Source organism: Petaurus breviceps, unplaced genomic scaffold, assembly GCF_028583685.1.
Source record: "Petaurus breviceps papuanus isolate PSGF00001 unplaced genomic scaffold, PetGlider_PUasm1.0 175, whole genome shotgun sequence".
Taxonomy (NCBI): domain Eukaryota; kingdom Metazoa; phylum Chordata; class Mammalia; order Diprotodontia; family Petauridae; genus Petaurus; species Petaurus breviceps.
Genome location: NW_027185764.1, coordinates 6,328,691 through 6,350,448, shown reverse-complemented (window position 1 = coordinate 6,350,448; position 21,758 = coordinate 6,328,691). Strand labels below are relative to the sequence as shown.

The following is a 21,758-nucleotide window of genomic DNA, read 5'->3' as shown; positions in this document are numbered from 1 at the left end:
ATGATCCTTAAGAAAGAAAGTTAGTGCAACAAAGGGTGAGGAAGCCTGGGTTGGAAATTAAGGGCTATGTGACCTACTTCTTGCCCTGCCACTGAATTCCTGTATGGTCTTGGGGAAATCACTGAGCGTATCAGGGCCTCCTGGTTCTCATCTGAAGTGGACATAATGATACCTTCTCTCTGGAGGACGTTTTGAAATAAAGATAATGGATGTTGTTAGTTTGTTAACTAGGATCTATATGGACACAAGAGTAGAGGCATAACTGGACAAACAATTTCTGTGAAAGAGATTTGGGCTTTTAATGAACTACATTTCAAACAAATATTTACTACAGATATAGGATGAGCGTATGGAAGCAAAAAAAAAAAAAGACCACTAATATATCCCTTTTGCTGTTCTTAGACCCCGTTGAACCCTACACCAGGTTTAAGGTACATTTTGGGTACAGGTCAGTCTTATTTGACAAACCACACACTGATGTTTTTCTTTTATAAGCTAATTAGAGGACAAAGAAAAAGACATTTAATTAAATAGCATTAGAAGATAATTAACAAAAAAGATTTCCCTAACATAGCTCAGACCTGCACATCGTAGAGCTGGCAGGCCCACCAAAGCAGCCCTCGGGAGGTATGCTGTGCAGGCCTGCCCTACGGGAACTTCACATCGTTTTGCTCAGGGATTCGTGTAAAGCAGGCCTGCACAACATACAGCCTGAGGGCCTGACACAGATGTATACTCTCCTACAGGCTGCAGCCCTAGCAGCCAGGGAGGGAACACATGCAGTGACTAGGAAGCATTTTTCCCAGAAATATGCACTGCTGGAAATACACATAGCCTGCTCTCACGTTTCTGGGCCAACTCACACTAAGGATATTCAGTCTGAAGGCGAGTAAGTATGGTAACTTGACAACTGTTTTTGTCATATGGAAGATGGGGGTTAAACTTGCTTTGTTTGGGACCCGCCCATAGAGCAGAAGCAGGAGTGATGGATAGAAGGTACAGAGAGTCAGATTTAGTCTCAATATAAGGGAAAACAAGCTGCCTACAAGTGGAATAACCTGCTTCGGTAGGTAGGAACTGTTTCTCTTCACTAAGATTCAATACACCACAAATCCCTTTCCTATTCCATTCCATTCCTCTTTCTCCTTAACCTGCCTTCCCATCCTTCTTCAAAGCCGCTTTATCTGCTGGAAGTTTTCTTTTCCTTTAGGGGAAATAGGCTAAAATTCTGTGCCTTTCTAAGTCAAATTTTGTAAAGTATCTTCCCTGAGGGTCTTCAACTAAAAGCTAAGTGAACCCTTATCAGCATATTGTGGTAGATTCTAAAGTAGCTACCATTTGCACTAGATGACCTTTGGGGTCCCTTGCAGCTCAGATTCTATGATTTTATAATAGTGAGGAATTTAAAAGGGGGTTTGGGTATCAGTTTGGTGGCATACTCCCGCCTAGTTTGTGAAGCATCCTTTCCTGCCTGGAGGAGGCATCTCTGAACACATTTTGAACAAACATGAGGCCGTTGCCTTAGAGAAGACTTGTGACTTAACCAGGTAGTCTGGGGTTAAGGCCTGTCCATTATATCTGAGGGAATAGGACAGAGACAGAAAGAGAAGAAGAGAAAAGGTATGAGGCCAATAGCCTGAAATTCCTTATCGGCCTCTTGTTGTCTTGTCAGAGGTCAACTGTCTTTAAGCAAGCAGGGATGGTTGTTGGGAGAAGAGTTGCCTCTGGGCTCCCTCCACTGGTTAAAGTGGGTACAGAGCTTGGGACATTTATTCATTCATTCAACAAATTTATTAGAGTTCTATAGATGTATGGAGTGTTCAGGGAGGACAAGTACCTTTGGGGTGAGGGCTGCTCGCCCACCTCTCGGCTGTGACTCCCAGAAGCTATGTATGGAATGTATAGCAGCCACATCTGGTAAACCTTCTGGGCAGACGGGCTAAGCCAGGTGTTGAGGATAATGGACATAGCCTCAAACCCTTTGGAGAGTGAGGGAGATGTCTACCCCAAGCATGGGAAGACTTTCCCTGGCAGAATGAGCAGATGAGAACATTTTGTTCCAATGGCCATGAAGGCGCTTGGTCAGGCATAGAAGGCACCAAGGTCATCCACTGGATCCTGGGCCATTGCCAGTCATCTGGACTCTTGTTCTTCCACTGAACTTTGGTGACTCTGAAAGACAGTGGGGCAAACATGCAAGTTAACACCCAGGATGTCATTGGGCCTCTTTGAAAATTAAGGATGAATAGTTACCATTTTAGGGTTCTACAACTTCCTGTTATTACACAAGGTGATAGCAGGGGTTTCTCTACAGGGGAAGGGTTCTACCTATGGCTGACCTCTCTTCCTACCTCCAAGAACACCTTACTGGCTTGGAAATAATTTTTTCTACCAAAAGAAAAAGGAACTGAAAGAATGGGAGATGAAGAAATGGAGATTTAAGCTAATAGTGGAAGGGTGTGTTCTGCTTAACCTTCTGGAGCTAAAAGTGTGAGGCTGTCACTTGAGTTGACTCAGGAGAAGCCAGGTGACAGAGAGCAAATGATACTTGAGAGCAAGGATTTCCCAACTCAGAGCTGCGAAACCAATGGTCTGAGACAGTAAAGGATTAAGGAAAAGGCCACACTAACAGAACCTGGACCCCAGTGCTCTCACCAGGCTGCTGGTGCCAGACAAGACAAGAGGCCCAACGTGGAAAAAAAAGGTGACTGCACGTGAATCAGTAAATACCACCTTGAAGTTCCCTACCCTACCTTCACTTTTAGACCCTGAGACAAGTCACACACACACACACACAGTGCATAACTTCCTGTTAGAGCTCTCTCCTTGGTCCAGTTCTCCTGGGCAATGTTATGGTAGCTCCCTTTCCCCATCAACTTTTCATTCCCCTAGGCCATGCTGCAGTGGCAAAGTAGATAAGAGTGCCAGACCTGGAGTTGGGAGGACCTGAGTTCAAATCTGACCCCAGACACTAATAGCTGTGTGACCCTGGGCTTCATGATGAAGTACAATGAGCTGGAAAGGGAAGGCTACTACAGTGTCTTTACCAAGCAAACCCCAAATGGGGTCATGGAGAGTTGGACATGACTGAAACAACTCAACAACAAAGGCCATGGGGGGGGCAGTGGGAAAGAAGCCACATATTCAAGTCTTGACCTACAATCCACTAGAAGACTCTACCAAGTGTTTCTAAAGTTTAGGCCCGCATTCCCCCAAACTTTGAAAACAAAACAAAGCCAACCCTTCCCTAGCCCAAAGGCATCAGGCAATCCAATCTTCACCTAGCTCTCTTCCCCAAGGCTGAGATTCCCACAGGCTCCAGCCATCAAGGACTTTGATCAGACTGGGGCTGGAAAGAGGAGCCACAAGACTAGACAGTTCTTCCCCTAAGTAGCTCTGCTACTTGGCTGTTACCAATCTGGCGAGGGTGGAACAAATATGCATTACTGTCTCTTCTCTGACCTCTCTCCTTACAGTAAGTTTATCTGGTCTCCAAGCAGTTTGGGTTTAACCTAGAATGAGCCAATCAGGATTCGAGAGACATAGCTTAGCCCTAACCCAGGGCATCTAGTAGATAAGAGGGCCTGGTCTGGAGTCAGGAAAACCCGAGTTCAAATCTGACCTCAGATATGCACTTAACCATATTTGCCTCAGTTCCTCATCTGCAAAATGAGCTGGTGAAGGAAATGACAAATCACTCCAGCATCTTTGCCACAAAAAAACCCACACAAGGTCACGAAGAGTCCAATATGGTTGAAATGGCTAAACAACAAAAACCCCAACCCAAGGTGGATGGATGAGGCTGAGGCGCTCTATTTCCAGATGGAGGTTTTTATTGAATCAGTGAGATGCAGCAGGATGGGGCAGAAGAGACCCCAGACTGCACGCTGGGGCCAGGCCCAATCCAGATACTCAGATCCCCACCCCAATCCTCAGTCCCACCCTCTCCCTGACTCAGAGTAGGTCTGGGAGCTCCCCAACTAAGCTAATTCCCACTCTATCTAACCACCTAGCAAGCTATTCCCCTACATCTAGCAATTCGCCATCTCCAGGAGTCCAGCAGATGGCACTGGTGCGTAGGCAGTCAGCTCTGCCTATTCTCTGATTCTCCCAAAGACTTTCAGAGGGCACAGGGAAGGCCTGCTCTCGGCTGTTGGCTCCTGCCCCTTCTTTAAAAACTTTTTCGGGGAAAGTTGCCCAGAAAAAGACAGAATAACTCAGTTCTTCTTTCCTAGCTCCCTTTCCTAGAGCATGGAGGTTTTTTTCACCCCAGCATCTAAGGGAAGTTTTGTGTTCCATTTCCTTTTCTGAAACCAAATATCTGACCCTAACCCTTCTCCCTTCCCCCTCCCCCCAAAAAACTCTACCTATGTCTCTAGGCTGCTTATCCCCACCCCCTCCCGATGTGACCTTCTTCCTGCTTCCTAGGATTCCATGGTCAGCGGCGCCCAGCTGCGTGCGTCCGTTGGTGGCGAATGAGGTCGGAGCTCTGTGAGAAGGCCTTGCCACAGTCGTCACACTTGTAGGGCCGTTCACCACTATGGACACGATGGTGCTGAAGAAGGGTGGAGGAGCGGCAAAAGCCCTTTCCACAGATAGCACACTTATAGGGTCGTTCACCTGTATGGGAGCGCTGGTGCTGAATCAGGGTGGATGAGCGGTTAAAGGTTTTCCCACAGTCAGGACAGCTGTAGGTTCGGCCAGGTAGGTGGGTGCGGGCATGAATGGCAAGCACAGAGCTCTGGCCAAAGCGTTTCCCGCACTCAGGGCACTTGAAGGGTTTTTCTCGGGTGTGGCTTCGGGCATGAGGGGTGAGGGCTGAGCGCTGTGAGAAGGACTTGCCACATATGCCACAGCTGTAGGGCCTCTGGCCTGTGTGGACACGCTGGTGGCTTCGAAGGGATGAGTTCTGGCTGTAGCACTTGCCACAATCCGGGCAGCTGTAGGGTCGCTCATGGCTATGGGTGCGCTGGTGGCGCAGGAGGTAGGAGCTGTCGCCAAAGGCCTTGCCACAGTATGGGCACTTGTAGGGCTTCTGGCCTGTGTGGGTCCGCTGGTGGCGGAGCAGGTAGGAGCTGTCGGCAAAGGCCTTGCCACAACGGGGGCACTTGTATGGCCGTTCACCAGTATGCGTGCGCTGATGCTTGATGAGATCCGAGCTTTGCGAGAAGGCTTTGCCACAGACTTCACACTTATAAGGTTTCTCTCCCGTGTGGATGCGCTGGTGTTGAATCAGTGTGGAGCCCCGCCCAAAGCTCTTCCCACAGATACCACAAATATTGGGACGCGGGGGCTGCCTACCTTGACCTCGAGGGCCCCCACCACGACGGGGCTGGCTGTGGATGGTCTCGGCGAGGTTGAGAGGGTTCTCCTGAAGGATCTCAAATCTGGCGTCAGTGAGCAGGGTCCCTGAGGGCATCTCAAAGGTGGTCCCCAGTGGCAGGTCCCTAGGGGGCTGATCCTCATACCCTTCAGTGTAGGAGTCCAAGGGATCATCCTCCAGGGAGAGATCCAGAGGATCCTTTTCCTCAGGGCTCAGGGGCATCTCAGGAATTTCATCAAAACCTGGACTCTGAGGTTCAACTCCAAAGGGGATCTCTTCAACATCTTCATTCTCCGAGTCTTCTCGCTGAGGAATCTCTTCCTCATTCTCACTCACACTCTTCCGTCTGCCACACTCACTGCCTGTGGAAAGAAAAGTAGAGTCTGACACTCGTCTTCCCGACGTTCTCTCCTGCAGTCCCCGCGGGGTGCCCTCGGTCTCAGCCCTCATCCGCCCCCCCCCCCCCCCCAGCGGGTGTCCTCTCCAGGCCTGGGTGCCCCCCGCCCAGGCGGCAGACGCAGCTCCAGAGCCCTCACCTGCGGGGGAGCCTCTCCGGCCCTCAGGCTCTTCAGGACTCTGGGCATCTAGGCCCCACGGCCTGGCCTCTTGCTCCATCCTAGAAATCGGGAGCCCAGGGAAGCCTCTGGAGAACAACAGTAATTCTCCCTCTCCGGCCCTCCAAGTCTGAGCTCCCTGTAGGCGTGGGCCCCGGGCGTCCCCGCGGTGCACCGAGAGTCACCTGAGCGGCGGGCGCCCCGCACCCCGGGGTAGGCGGGAGCGCGTGCGTGTGCGCGCGCCTCTGGGGCCCCGCTCCCCTTCCCAGAATCCAGATGTCTTGACCCCAGGCCTCCAGCTCTCCCTCCCCGGAGCCCCGCCCCCCTCCCCTCCCCCTCCTCCCTCCAGCTCACTCTTTCCCACTTGCTTCCCAAGGTCCCCGACCCCTTTCAGAATCTAGGCGGCCTTAACCCTGAGACCGACGGCCCTTCCGCCCCTACACCCTTCCTGGGACCCAGGTGTAGGTGGCCCGGCTCCCCAGCCCCTTGCTGGGCTGCGGCTGCCCAGCCCCCTCCCCCGCCCCCTGCACAGGAAGTGTCCGTGATCGGCCAGCTCCCCGCTAGGCTGGCGCCGCTGCCGCTCTAGGATTCTGCGGAGGTGCGACTCGGTGGCATTAACCCTGTGCAAGGCCGACCGAGCCCCGGGCCCCGGGGTGCGAGCCTGGGCAGGTGCTGAAGGAACAGCAGCAGCTACCGCGTAGGGTAAGGGTAGTGGCCTGGACGCTCGGTCCCAGAGCCTGGGCCGGCTGTCTGTCTGTCCCTCTGCTGGTCGCTCGATCGCTGCAGGCGTGTCCCGGGGCTCCGGAGCAGCAGCCCCCAGACTCTGGGGACAGCGAGGAGGGGGGCGGCTGGCCCTACAGGCTCGTGCCCTGGCTCCGGCTCAGCGATCAGCCTCCGCCGCCGCCCCTTCCCTCTGACTCGGGGACGGCGAGATGTCCTCGAAGCGCTTCCTCCGGCCTTCCAGCGGGGCTCGGGAGCGGCGTGGCAGTCAGCGGAGCCCCCCGGCTGCCATGGGGAGAGCCCCTTCATGCCGCCCCCACTAGTGAGCACAGCTCAGGCCCAGGCTCCCCTGACTCCCCCGGGGCCCCCCGCCCCGCCTTTCGCTCAGCCCCTCTCTCACAGCCCTCTTCTCCTGTCCTAATTCCCACCCCTCCTACAGCCTGCCCCTCCCTAGTCTAGGATCGTTGCCAAGGAGACGGCTCCGCCGCCGGGGCGGAGCAAGCGGGATGGTCTGGAGGCACCGCCTTTCTTCCCAAAAGGGGCTTAGTGATTGGTCTCATAGATCGTATGCTCCACCCATTTCTAGTCTCCCCGCCCCTTTTCTTCCTACTCGTGGGGGCGTTAACTGTCTCTCCCAGGCGCGAGGAGCCTCCAGCAGAGCCTGATTGGCCCGAAGGCACTCACGGGGCGGGGTCTTCCAGCTCTGGCAAAGGGCTTTGCAGGGAGCCCAGACCTCCTACGGTCCTTCGGGTTCCTTAAGTGGACCCCACCCTTTTCGCCTCGGTTTTTCTCCGTATCAGACAAGTGAAGGGAAAAGCAACCCCCCCGACTCCTCCTTCCCTCTGCTCTCCCTGAGTTCCGTCCCCCCCTCCTCATTCCTCACTCCCACTCACCCACACCTCGAAACCCTTCTTAGGGTGCCCACATATTCCGGACGCTAAGGGGTTAACGCTTCCCACCTTCTATAGCCAGGAAATCCTAGAGAGGACCAAGACTGGGGGCGGGGGGGAGAGGGGGGAAACCGAGCGCTTCCTTCCGCTTCCCCTTTCCCTCCTCCCGCTCCCCTCCCCCCAGCTCGATCTGAATCTCTGGACTCCTAGGTGCTCAGTTTCCTTTTTTTCCCCTTCCTCTTTCCCCTCCCTAACACTCGTTGCCAAAGGGGTAAAGGATCCTAGGGGGAAATGGGACTCTGGGAGGTGAGTGTATGGGGGGAGTCGTTCAGGCACGCTGACTCTCCGTGACCCCATGGACCGTGGCCGAGGGGTTTTCTTTTCTTCTTTTTTTTTTCCTTTTTTGGAGGGCGATTTTGGGGTTAATGACTTGCCCAAGGTCACACGGCTAGTTTTTTTTTTGTGCGTGTGTGTTAAGCGTCTGCGGCCGGATTTGAATTCAGGTCCTCCTGACTCCAGGGCTGGTGCTGTATTCACTGAGCCACCCAGCCGCCCTGAGGGGTTTTCTTGAAAAAGATACTTGGAGTGGTTTGCCACTTCCTTCTCCAGCGTGACCCCATTTTACAGATGGGGAACGGAGGCAAATAGGGGTTAAGTGACTTGCCCACACAGTGTCCAAGCCCGGGTTTGAACTTAGATCTTCCTGACTTCCGGCCCACCTGGCCGCCTCACACCTAAGTTTAGGGAAAGATGGAGGGGGGTGGAGAAAGAAGAAAATTCGCCTTTTCTTGTAGCCAAGAACTTCCCAGATCTCCTTGTCTAGATGAACTGGGTTGGGGAATGGGAGGGGAGGTAGCCGGGGTCCTGTCAAAATCACAGCCAGAGAGAACCGGGCACTGACCAAGCTAACAAGTGTTACTGGGCACCGACTGTGGTCTTGCCCTGGAGGCGCTTAGGTTCTAGGGGAGTAATGGGGAAGATACCGAGAGCCCAGAGATCAGTGCGTGCTTGACAATTCAAGGAGGGGGAAGAGAATCCTAACAAGAAGGATAAGAAAGTCTTCATGGAGGAGGCGTCTGGGGAGATTCTAAGAGGTGCAAGGAAGAAAGGAGGGCATTCAGGGACAGTGTGGGCACAGGCAAGGAGGCAGGAGATGGAGAAAGTAGAAAGTGTGTCAGCCCATGAAGGATTGCAAAGGGCTTTAAATTGCAAGCTAGGGAATTATATGATAGAGGCAGTTGGGAGCTACTGAAGGTTCCTAAGCAGAGGAAATCACAGCATGGTGACTGAAAGAAAACTTCACTTTGGAGTCAGAGGACAGGGGTTCATATCACCAGTTGGCCATTTACTACTCATGAGACTGGGCAAATTATTTCTCTTTACATTGCCTAAATTTCACCATCTGTAAAACAAGGGGGATGGGGTGGAGAACTAGATGACCCCTTAAGTCCTTTCCAGTTCTAAATCTATGATCTAAATCTAAATCTAACATAGTGAGATTTGTGCTTTAGAAAGATTATATAGGGAGAAGATTTGGAAAGGGGAGGGATTGAAAACAGGAAGTCCATTTAAAAGGCAGTTGTAATTTTGTATGTAAGAAGTGAAGAGGGTGAAGGACCTGATGAAAACCTTTTTGTTTCAGTAGTGCTTAAAGGTTTAGAAAGTGTTTTGCCACAACAACCCTGCAAAGTAGGTTGTGCTGGGTTATTTGTGTTTTTGAGAGAAGGAAACAAGATGTCCATGAACACTGGTAAAACTAAGTTGTCAGAATCAGGATTCAAACCTGGGTCTCCTGACTCCAAATCTAGTTTTCTTTATACCACTGCTGTCAGGGAAATTGAGAAGTGTGAAATGAGGTCTCTAGAACTGAAGGAAGATTCTTTAGCACTTGCCCACCATGCCCTCTTAAGAAAGGATTGTTTGTGGGTTATATTCTTCTTTTTGAGTTTCATAGGAACCATACACAGTAGGTTTGCTGTTGCTGTACCAGACACCCTTGAATTGTGGAGGGCCAAGTCTTAACGGATTCTTGAGCAGATGTCCAAGTCCAGGGACTTGTTGACTTGCTCCAAGTTCAAGGACTTGTTGAGCTATGTTTGAGTTAGGACTTGTTGACTTGTTCGAATCTGGGAGGGTGCAAAGTCCCCTCTGGACAGGTGTGTCATATCTTTTCTTCTAAAGAATATTTGGCAATCAGTATCAAGAAATATTGCTGTATCTGCTTCAAGCAGTCTGGACATGCAGGAAGCAGCTTTCTAGTCAAGGTCTTTGCTGATTTCTATGTTTAGCTGAGCGCATTCATGAGAAACTGGTGATTCAAAGTCCACTGTAAAACTTTCAGCGTATAAACAAGAAAGCTATAGAATCACTATACTACTCCATTAGACCAGCATTGTTGCCTAACTGTGCTCTCCTAGCCCGACTGTCTTCTTCACCATCCATCCTACAACGTCAGTTGCTGGCATTGAATCATTCTTTTTGCTGGGTGCCTAGGGGAAGAAACTCAAAAGGAAAGGGAAAAGTTAGAAGATTTTTTCTGAAGTGGCTAGCATCTGAATTCTCCCTTTCTTACCATAAGGACTGAGTGTAAGAATGAGAATCCCAAGTGGGAAAGGCTGGGGGATAGGGAAATTTTCAAAGAAAATCCCAGGTCAGGGCAGCTAGGTGGCATTGTGGATACGGTACCAACCTTGGAGTCAGGAAGACCTGAGTTCAAATGTGACCTCAGACACCAGACACTTACTAGCTGTGTGACCCTGGGTAAGTCACTTAACCCCAATAGCCTTGCCAATAGAAAGAAAGAAAATCCCAGGTTAGGGGACACAGAGTGTCACAAAAGTCATAGTTCCATTTTAAGCTATTAAAATTTACAACAATGTTTGATCAAAGTGTTTCCTGCTTTCCAATATGTTTAAACCTCAAACAGAAGATGAACTTGGCAGGGATATAGAGATTAACAATGATTTAACTGAAACTTTTAATAGCTTTAAACTGCACTAAGGGGTGGGGCATGATAGAAGGGAGGGCAAATGGGAGGATGAGGTAATGAGAAGACAACGCTTTTGAGGAGGACAGGGTCAAAAGAGTATAGAATAAATGGGGGACAGGATAGGATGGAGGGAGATATAGTTAGCCTTTCACAACATGACTGTTATGAAAGTGTTTTGCATGACTACACATGTATAACCTATATGGAATTGCTTGCCTTCTCAATGAAGATGGGTGGGGAGGAAAGAAGAGAATGTGGAACTCAAAAGTTTTAAAAACGGATGTTAAAAATTGTTTTTACATGTACCTGGGAAATAAGATATACAGGCAATGGGGTAGAGAAATCTATCTTGCCTTATAGGAAAATAGAAGGGAAAGGGATAAGAGAAGGGAGGGGGGTGTGACAGAAGGGAAGGCAGATTGGGAGAAGGGATAATCAGAATGCATGCCATGCCATCTTAGAGTGGGAGGAGGGGAAAGATGGGGAGAAAATTTGGAACTCAAAATCTTGTGGAAGTGAATGTTGAAAACTTAAAATTAATTAATTAATTAAAAAATCTTTTTTTAAAAATCCTAGTAGTGGTCAGATTACCCAAAGGGCTTTTCCCAGAATATTAATATCATACATAAGAGAACCCACACTGGGAAATGATCATATTCCTGCCAGATCTGCAACAAGACCTTTAGCCATAGCCTTGATCAAATGCCCTACATGAGTCCTGAATGGCACTGGCTTCCAAGTTTTCCCACATGAGGGAGCAGCCTCCCTAATGGACAGCAGGACTTGGGAACCTTTGGTCTTGAGGCTACACATGGCCCTCTGTGTCCCCAAGTGTGGCCTTTTGACTGAATCCAAACTTCACAGAACAAATTCTTGTGGGCTGGAGGCTGCAGGTTCCCCATCCTTGTTGAGCATATGAAGTTTCTAATCACTCTTTTTTGGAGGTGGGAAGGCAGGGCAATTGGGGTTAAGTGACTTGCCCAAGGTCACATGGCTAGTAAGTGTTAAGTGTCTGAGGCCAGATTTGAACTCAGGTCCTCCTGACTCCAGGGCAGGTGCTCTGTTCCCTGTGCCACCTAACCCCCTCCCCCCCCCAATCACTTGTCAATGCCAGTGCTGCTGTAGTCAGAGACAGAAGAGTCTACAAATATCTCAACTGTGGGAAGTACTTTGGGGGTGAGCACAACCCTCTTCCACCACAAGTTTGTTCATAGTGGCAAGAAGTCTTAGCAAAGCACTGAGTCTGGGACATTAACTGACGTGAGTTGAAGAAGCTCAGCTTCAGGCCCAGTCACTAGTCTACAGTGAGGATGTGGCAGTGGGATGTATGAATGGGGTTTGGTCAGCTTGGCCCCTGTTCTGTAGAAATGTGTCCATACTAGGTAGAGATCCCATGTGCCCTGAGTATAATGAACCCTGTTTGCTTTTTACACTAGAGGGCATACCTGGAGGAGAAAAGATGACAAGGGGCTCCACTCAGGGAAAATAGTCAAGTATAGATGGGGTCTAACCATTGCAGCATTATGTATAATTTGAAGCTCTGGGGAAATGAAAAGCTTTGTGGGGAAATAAGGAAGTGAGGGTCTCTGGGTACATCCCTTTCCCTGGTATGATGGGAATTGGCTTTGGGCTCCCCAGCTTCCTACCTTCTGTGTACAGCTCTGAGATGTCAGAAGATGGACTGTGTATAGCTTTTTAAAGGGGCTCTGGAAATTCATGCATGAACAATGACTGCCAGGTGCCAATTGGCTGAATGCCTAAATTTGTGCTGGTGAGATATCTGTTGGGTTTGGTGGATAAGACCCTCATCATTCTACAGTTCAATGCAATGGCCCCCAGGGAAAATCTCTCTCAAATTCACATGCTTCAAAGCCAATGTCATGGGACATTTCTGTCAGTGTCTATTCCTTGGGTAGAAGTATCTAATGCTGGAGTTTTGATTTAATCCTAATCATTATAGGATGAGCGTTAAAGGGGGAGCAGGTGGGAGAGAGCTAGAGTATTGCACCAACAGGTGCTCACCGACTAACTGTGGACTTGACATTGGGAGTTAGCATCATGGGCTAAAGAGTGTGACATGACTGGGTTTCTGGGAACAGATGTTTGTGTTCAGGGAGAGAAATGATTCATCTGCCAGGTAAGCAGCCCATCTGAATGTGAGCCCTGTGTTCTCTCTAGCATGAGTCTGGACTGGTTTAATGGTTTAATGGGCTGCATTCTAGGTTGGTTCTCAGAGTCTAGTGTTGAGGGGCTCAAGCCCTTGGGGGCAGCATCAAGTATGGTAGACAGCTGGTTCCTAGAGCCTGGAGGAGGGACAAGCTACTTCTCTTCTCTCCTTATCCTGGTCCCTCTACGGCCTAAACTCCCAATTTTCTGTTCTAAAGTTCAGGTGAACTTTTAATTCCCAGGTGTTAGCCCAAATCTCAGTCTCCTCCATTTCTCTTTCCAAATCATTAAGTATTCAGTTGGGAATGATACTAAAGAGGGTGGGAGAATTTTTTCTTGTTTCCATCTCTACCTTAAAATGTTATTCTTTCTAACATTTGCCCACTCCTGCTGCAGTAAGGAGGAAATATATATAAAACAAAACTCTGATTGAAAGGGATGGGTGGGGGAGGGAAGAGGGAAGATCCCCAGCTATACTATCAAGACACAGAGGCAGTTCTTAGGAAAGCTCCTTTACTCCTACACTATACAAAGGAGGGAGGTCCTGGCCCTAACAGCCAGGAGCTACATTATACACCTTCCTGCCATAGAAGAGAAGCTCCCTGCTAGGAATTAATTGAGGAGAGACCAAGGATAGGGTCAGCCTCAAAACCGAGAATTCAGGGATACTAGGTAGCCATCCCAAGCTGGAGCCTTTGGCAGGGGGGAGAGGCAGCCAAATGACTCAGTGGAGAGGGCACTGAGCCTGTAGTCAGGAAGACTTAAAATCCAGTTGTGTGACCCTAGGCAAGTCACTTAACCTCTGTCTGCCTTAATCCACCAGAGAAGAAAATAGCAAACCACTCCAGTATCTTTGCCAGGAAAACCCTATGAACAACACTGGTGTCCTCTGGTCCATGAGGTCACAAAGAGTCAGATGCTACTTGAACAACAAACTCCAAAAGGGAAGGGGGAGGATAAGGATCCTCACTTTAGGCCCTCGGGGAGTTAGTACAGCAACTCTGTCCATTGTGCAACTCTGGCTTTCTCAAACCATCAGAGGAGGAAACAGCAGTAGGCTTTATGTCCATCCCTAGGCTCTCCCTTTCAGACTCTTGGTCTAATCCTGGGCCATCCTTGGATGTTTGTTTTCTCCCATTCCATGATCCTTAGTCATCCACACTCCTGGAAGATCTCTGGATAGTGCTGGAACCCCACTGGAGGATCTAAATCTCCCCGGACAGAGACAAGTTGCATAGGTAGTATCTCAGCCAATTGGCCCCTCCTGCGCCCAGCCCCAGGCCGATGGATCCACTGATGTTTGGCTACAGCTGACTTCTGGCTGAATCGCCTCCCGCACTCAGGGCAGGGGTAGGGCCGCTCACCACTGTGCGTTCTTCTGTGAGCGACCATTTCTGAACTCTGCCGGAAGCAGCGTCCACAGTCGGGACAGGGGAATGGCTTTTCGCCTGTGTGGGTACGCTGGTGGCGCCGCAGGTCTGAGGCATGGGCAAAGGCTCGACCACAGTCAGCACAGGGGAAGGGTGTCTCACCACTGTGGACCCGCCGATGCTGCGACAGGGCTGAACTCTGGCTGAAGCATCGGCCACAGTCAGCACACTGGTAGGGCTTCTCCCCGGTGTGGACGCGGAGGTGAGTGGTAAGGGCTGAGCGCTGAGTAAACGCCCGACCACAGTCGGGGCAACGATGAGGTCGTTCTCCTCGATGGATGGCTCGGTGCTTGCTAAGTGAAGAGGCCTGGCTGAAGCCTTTGCCACAGTCAGGACAAAGAAAGGGTTTCTCACCGGTATGGGTGTAAATGTGCTCTACCAGAGTGGAGCGCCAGGCAAAGTGCTTCCCACATATGCTGCAGCCATGGCGTTTGTCAGTTCTTGGAGCTGAAAGGTTGACACACAGGCTGGGGCTTGTGGGAGGGCGGCCCCGCCGGTGAGCAGAGGGAAGCTTCACTGGCTGATCCTTGTGTTCCCCAGTCCTAGCTGTGGGCTGTCCAGCATCTTCCAGTGTCTTGATCACAGGTCCTTCCTCAGCTCTAGACATCTTCCTATTTTCCTTGTTCTTAGCTCCTGCTGGAAAAAGATTAATTCAGACTCCAACTTATCTTGCTTATTTTTATCTTTTAAAAATGTATTTAGTATTTTATTTTCTTCCCAGTTACATGTAAAAACAATGTTTAACACTTGTTTTTAAAACGTGGATTTCCAAATCCTCTCTCTTCCCACCCCACCCCCATTGAGAAGGCAAGCCATTCCATATAGGTTATACATGTGTAGTCATGCTAAACATTTCCATAACAGTCATTTTGTAAAAGAAGGCATAGACAAAAACAAAACCCTCAAGAAAAATACAGTATAAAAAAGTATATTTCAATCTGTATTCAGACACCATCAGTTCTTTCTGTGGGGATGGTTAACATTTTTTATCACAAGTCTGTCAGAATTGCCTTGGATCATTGTATTGCTGAGAAGAGCTAAGTCATTCACAGCTGATCATCTCACAGCATTGCTGTTTCTTTGTACACAGCACATTTCACTTTGCATCAGCTCATGTGAGGCCCAGTTTTTCTGAGAGCATCCTGCTTATTATTTCTTATAGCCCAATTGTTCAGCCATTGCCCAATTTCTATTCTTTGACCCCAGAAATGATTTTGCTTATTCTTAAAAATTCTCACTAGTGCTATTTTTTGCTTTTATAGCACCTTTATTTCCCTTCTACCTTAACCCGCCCCCCCCCCCATCATCCCTTATAACAAAGAACTGTTTTATTTTTGAATCCTACCGTCCACTGTGTGACAGAAGCCTTTTGGGGAAACGACCCCCCCCACCAGCCATGGCACAGAACTAACTAGTTTCCAAGTCAAAGCTAATAACGTCACCCAAATAAGCATCATGGAACCTGAGACTCTCGGGATTCCAAGAGCTGCGCACTCCGCACCCATGCCTCACCTCCGCAGATTACTGCCTTGTCCCATTCACCCTCGGGGGAGCCGGCGTCCGAGTCCCAGGCGTCTTGTTCCATCCAGGAGATGAGCGCTGGTTTGGGACCTGGAAATCCTGGTCGGGGGTGGGGATGAAAAAAGATTATGGGGGAGGGTCCCAGGATCTAGGGAAGGTCTGATCCCTCGGCTGTCATTGTGGCGGTGCCCTCCCCACTACCCTCGGCCTCTCCGGAGCCCACGGGGTCCCCGGCCCGCCCCCGCGCGGCCGCGCCCCTCACCCAGCGCGCCCAGGTGGCCGTAGGTCTCCCGCATGACGTCCCGGTACAGGGCCCTCTGCGCGGGGCGCAGCCGTCCCCACTCCTCCGGGGAGAAGTACACGGCCACATCGGCGAAGCTCACGGGGCCCCCGGCCCTGCTGCCGCTCATTCTCCGCGGCGCAGACCCGCCGGGGGAGCTCCCTCGGACAGCGCCGGCTCTGCCTACGCAGGACGGGGAGGAACCTCGAGGACCGGAAGTGTTTGCCAAACCAGCGCCGCGGCCGAAGCGGGGAGAAGCCGGTGGCGTTTTACCCGGTTCCCGCAGGGCAGGAGGTGGATGTGATCGCAGAGTGCCCTCAGAAAAGATGGCGGCGCTCCGGCTTCACCGCTCTTCCGCCCCAGGAGCACAGCTCCGAACAGCTGTCGCCCAGCGATGCCTGCACAAACTCCCCAACCTGGGGTGGGGCATGAGGATGAGCCCTTGTGAGACTTCTTCGAAAAACCTTGTTCCTATTCCAGAAATAACAGTAAGAGAAGAACGTGTGTGCCTTTTCCTGGGTCTCACCCACGGGTGTCTGCTGTTATCCACGATCCTTAGCTATACGCGGCAGATCCTCTGATTCAAACCTCACATTTTACAAATGCAGGAAACTCAGGGCCAGCGAGGTCATGACATGTCAGAGTCACACAACAAAGACAAGACTCTTGCAGTTTCCCTTCTTCCAAGAAACCCAAGCCCTCAACGAGGCTGCTCTTACTCTAGGTCCAGAGTCACTGCAAGGAGGCAGGAGCAAAAAGGACTCTCAGGTATGCGGTCCTTCAAAACACAGGATGTGCCACCAGTACTGTGAGGGAGACAGAGCTTTATTGTCGGAGGTTAGGGATGATTTTGAAAGCGACAAATTCCTTTTCTTCCGAGGTTTCTTTCATGAGGCCATTCCCTCAAGCCTGCAAGAGCTGCAGGCTTCTTGGGTCAGAGACGGACTAGTTTGTGTGGAATACAGGGAGGGAGGAAATAATATGAAACTGGAAAATTAGGTTACACATATTGAAGAATATCTTGAATACCAGGGCTGAGTCTGAACTTTATTTAGGAAGGGTAATGGCCTGATGTTAGGAAGATTAATCTATTGCCTGTATGCAAAATGGGTTGGAGTAAGCATAGTATGGTGAGGTTAAAAACAACTAAAACTAGCATGTGACCATGAAAACTGAAGAGAAAGGACAGATCTGAGAGACTGCCAAATAAAGATCCATAAAAATGACAACGAAGGTTGTAGCTGTGAGAGTGGAATGGACGTAAGATTATTTAGAGACAATCAGGTATGCCCATGGACTGGTCCTGGAGTGTGAGAAGGAACAATTTAGAATGATTCCATGGTTGTGAACCTGTGTAACTGAAAGCATGTGGATGCTTTCAAGAGAAAGAAAAAAATTAGGAAGACAGGAGGCCTTGAAGAGGGATGATAACGAATTCTTTTTAAATACATATTGACTTTGATATACATATGAAATTCCCAATAGGCAGTTAGTGATGTGAGACCATAGAGTTCAAGAGAAAGATGAGGAAATATAGATCCGACATTTCATATGTGTGTGCGTGTGCCAGTCATCTGTATACGAAGAGAACCAACAGAGAAGTGTCATGAAAACTCAGGGAGACAGAGTATCCAGAAAGGAGTGGTCAGTGATATCAAATGCTGTAGGGAAGTCAAGAAGGATAAGAATTGAGAGAGGGTCATTGAATCCCGCATTTAAGAGATAATGGGTAACCTAGCAATTGAGTAATGAGGTAAGAAACCAGACTGGAAGAGAATGAGACTGAAGGAAATGAAAGAAAGTCAGGGCTACATGTAAATAATAGATAGCTTTATTTGGGAATATGGCTGAGAAAGGGAAGGCCTCTAGGTACAGTGGAAAGGGTGCTGAATTTGTAGTCAGAGTACCTGGATTTGAATCTTTCTCTGTCACTTGCTAACCTGTTACTTTACCTTTGGATCATAGGTTCTTTATCTGTAAATTGAGGTGGTTGGACTAGATGGCTTCTAAGGTGCAATCCAAGTATAAATCCACGATCCTATGACAGTAATTTGAGGAGATGATAGGATCAAGGGAAGGCTTTTTAATGATGGAACATATTGGAAGGCTGTATGGAAGGAATCAGTAGAGAAGGGGGAGAAGAATGACTGTGGTGACGGCCTGCTGTAGGAGACTGGAAGGGATGAGATCAAGATTAACTTTGATGAGAAGGGTCACCCCTTCATCAAGATACTGGAGCAAAGAAAGAGATATGAGGGATGTTTAGAGATTTCAAGACAGGCAAGTCTTAGAGAGAAAAGAATGTAGCATGGGAAGAGATGAAGAAAAAGAGTTGCCTTCATTACTACATTTCTGGAGTCTGTAGACCTGGGTTCTTAGTCCAGCTCTCCCATTTGACAACTGTGTGACAGGCTTGCCTGTGTGCCAGTCACCACATTCAACATTCACTAAATTGATTTATTATGTGTAAATTACAGAGTTAGGTACTAAAGATGCCAAGAGGAACATGAAGCAGCCCCTTCCCTCAAGAAGCTTACAATTGGGGGTGCGTTAGACCAGATGGTCATTAAAGCCCATTTTCCAAGGCCTATCTATGATCGACTTTCACAACCTCACCAATACTTCTCATCTCTGAATTTTGCACTTTGACCAGATTTGGTTTCATCACTGTCCCACTGCAACATACCTTTTATCCCCACTGTCTCAAAAGTCACCATCATCCTCCTAAGCATTAAACCCAATGTTCTTTTCTTAGCCCTTATTCTTTAACTCTTAACCACCCCCTTTTTCCCTGATTCTTTTCCTTTGGTTTCTATGATTGAACTGTATCAATCATAGAAACCAATCTCTTTTTCACTGACTTCTCTTCCTCTGCCAGCCCCCAAACTATAAATGTTCCCTTTGTCCTTGGTTCTTTTCTGTCTCTGGATGGTGATACCTATTCCAAGTTCAACTGTGACTTCTGTGAGCCTGACTCCCAAATCTATTATCTTCAGCTTCCAAAACTCTAGTTCTGCATTTGCAATTAATCAGCAAATCCCAACCAAGATGACCCCACAGACCCAGTATGTCTAAAACTCTTCCTACTCCCAAACTTCTCTTACCAATTTCCCTATTTCTGTTACAGGCATCACCATTCTCCTAGTCACCAAGACTTAACATCTCTGGTCATCCTTTACTTTTCTCCCTACCTCATGCCAGCTCCACCTATCTAATCAGTTGATGAATCCAGTCACTTTTCCCCATTTCATTATATTTTGAATTTATTGCCTTCTGTCCATTCTAATTGCAACTTCCTTAGTTAAAGCCCTAATTACCCCTCACCTGGACCACTGGCTTCTCTGCCATCAGGCTTTACTCCTCCATCAAACACCCCATCCCCACATTATTGTTACAATAGCACTACTCGATGCAGCAATTCCTTTGCTTGAAAACCTTCATTGACTTCTCATTACCTAAGGAATAAAATCCAGATTCTCTAGCATGGCATCTTGGACTTTCTAAAATCTGGTCCTAATCTACTTTTTCAACATTGCCCCCTACTACTTCTTCATACATAAATCCATGTTCTAATAGCCAAATCCAGACTATTGTCCATTTCTCATATATACTTTGCTCCAACTGGTCTCAAAACATCTGCACATTTCATTCACTCCCTTTGCATCCTTCTCTTCTGAAATACTACCCATCCTTCAAGTCTGAGGGCAAATATAATTTCTGTTTGGCCCCTCCTGATCTGAAGGGGATTCTCTAGATAACCATACCTCTTAATATAATTTTCATCAAGAAATACCTTTTTTGATAAATGCTGAAGTGGATGTGGAAAAATTGGAACACTACTGCATTGTTGGTGGAGTTGTGAACTGATTCAACCCCTCTGGAGAACAATCTGGAACTATGCCCAAAGGGCTATAAATAAGTGCATACTCTTTGACCTAGCAATACCACTTCTAGGGTTGTATCCCAAAGACATCATAGAATTGGGAAGAGGCTCCATATGTACAAAAATATTTATAGCAGCTCTTTTTGTGGTGGCAAAGAATTGGAAATCACAGGGATGCCCATCAATTGGGGAAATGGCTAAACAAGTTATAGTATATGAATGTAATGGCATACTAATGTGTTAAGAAATGAGCAGATGGACTTCATAATAACCTGGAGAGACTTATGCAAACTGATGTTGAGTGAGAAGAGCAGTCCAGGAGAAATTTGTACACAATTACAGGCACAACATATGTGTGATGACCACCTTTGATAGACTGGGCTCTTCTCAGCAATGCAAAGTTATAAGACAACTCCAAAAGACTCATGATGGAAAGACATATCCACATCCAGAGATAGAACTATAAAGTTTGAAGCAAACTACCTGCTCTCTTTCTTTTTCTTGTTTTGGTTCCTCTTTCCCATTGTTCATTCCATCGGTTATATCTTTTTAACACCCTGACTAATGTTTAATGTGAAGGTTTTTGCAGATCCTATATTTGATTGCATGCCACCATGGGAGGGGGAGAAAATTTGAAACTCAAGGAATTGTGGAAATGAATCTTGCAAACTAAAAGTAAACAAATAAATTAAGAAAAAAAGAAAAAAAACCTTTTTAAAAAAAGCTGCTACTTTTGTGTGTCTCATTTTCCCCTAATAAATGATGAACTTGAAAGCAGGCACTGTTTTATTCATCTTTTATTCATCTTATCCCCTCAGTGACTACCCACAAGGCCTTGCATATGGGAACTGTTCAATTATAACTGAAAGAGGAAAAAAAATTCAGAATGAATATGAAACCACAGAGGTAGTAACAATGTGCCAATTATGTTGCCTTTAGTAACACTTGGACAACCATGTTGCCATCTGTCAGGCTCTGTCTACCAAAAGCTACTGCTCAGATCTTTTAGGACACCCAGTCTTCCATACTGCTTAGGACATGTGGTAATTTCTTAAAACAAGATAACAGTGAAGTTTGTTGTATTAGTTGATTCTTTGTTTCATAAAAGAATTCTGTAGCATGTAATGATGTTCATAGTAGAACTTCTTTCAAAATTGGAGTTGATACTCTCAAATCCTGCCACTACTTAATTAACTAAATTTATGTAATGTTCTTCAATATGTTGTGTCTCAGGAGGTCTGAGAAGAGGGAGAGAGATGGGGGACAGAGGAATGGCCAGTTGGTGGAACAGCCAAAACATACAATTATCCATTAAGTTCATTGCACCCTAAAACAATTACAATAGAGACATCAACGATTACTGATTGTAGACCACCATAATGGATATAATAATAATGAAGTTTGGAATACTGTGAGAATTACCAAAATGTGACACATGACATGATGTGAGCACATGCTGTTGGAAAAATGGTACCAATACACTTTCTTGATGCAGGGTTGCCATAAACTTAAAAAAAAAACCCACAATATCTGCAAAGCACAATAAAATTAAATATGCTGTATAAGTTTTCAAATGTCAAAGGAATGAAGTTAGAATGACAGTTGGCAGGTAATGGCATTGGTATTTTGGGGAAGGGAACTTTTGCTTGGCATTGGAGTTGTTTTATCACACAGGTGATTTCCTTTTATTCAGTAAATCTTGGGGAACTGATTCATTTAGTTCCTCATGTCAACATAGGGACTCTCTGATCTCATTTTTTAAAAGATCTTTTACTGTCCCACGCTATACAGAAGAGAGTATGGAGCCAGGAACAGAGGAAATTGGAGTTATGGGGAGAGGCTCCAGAAGGCAGCTCAAGGCCTTAGTATTTGGTAAAAAGCCAAAGGGTACAAAAGTGAGTATGACTTTGACAGAGACAGGAAAGATTGACTGGATTACCTCTGTACTACTCTTCATCCACCAGGTCACAGGGAGTTAGTACAATTTTGTTTGTTGTTCAAC

At 47.9% G+C, this 21,758-nt stretch overlaps 1 protein-coding gene across 1 annotated transcript; it reads right to left on the bottom strand.

Moving 5' to 3' along the window:
• Nucleotides 1–3,815: 3,815 nt before the first annotated feature.
• On the bottom strand, nt 3,816–18,938 carry ZNF768 (zinc finger protein 768). The gene is made up of 7 exons (XM_069085349.1): nt 15,856–18,938; nt 15,585–15,692; nt 13,801–14,708; nt 6,796–6,882; nt 6,408–6,700; nt 5,860–6,059; nt 3,816–5,685 (listed from the first exon to the last, which is right to left on the bottom strand). The coding sequence occupies exons 1-7, from the start codon at nt 16,001–16,003 to the stop codon at nt 4,439–4,441; spliced, it is 2,991 nt and encodes a 996-aa protein (XP_068941450.1). The 5' UTR covers nt 16,004–18,938; the 3' UTR covers nt 3,816–4,438.
• Between the last annotated feature and the right edge of the window lie 2,820 nt (nt 18,939–21,758).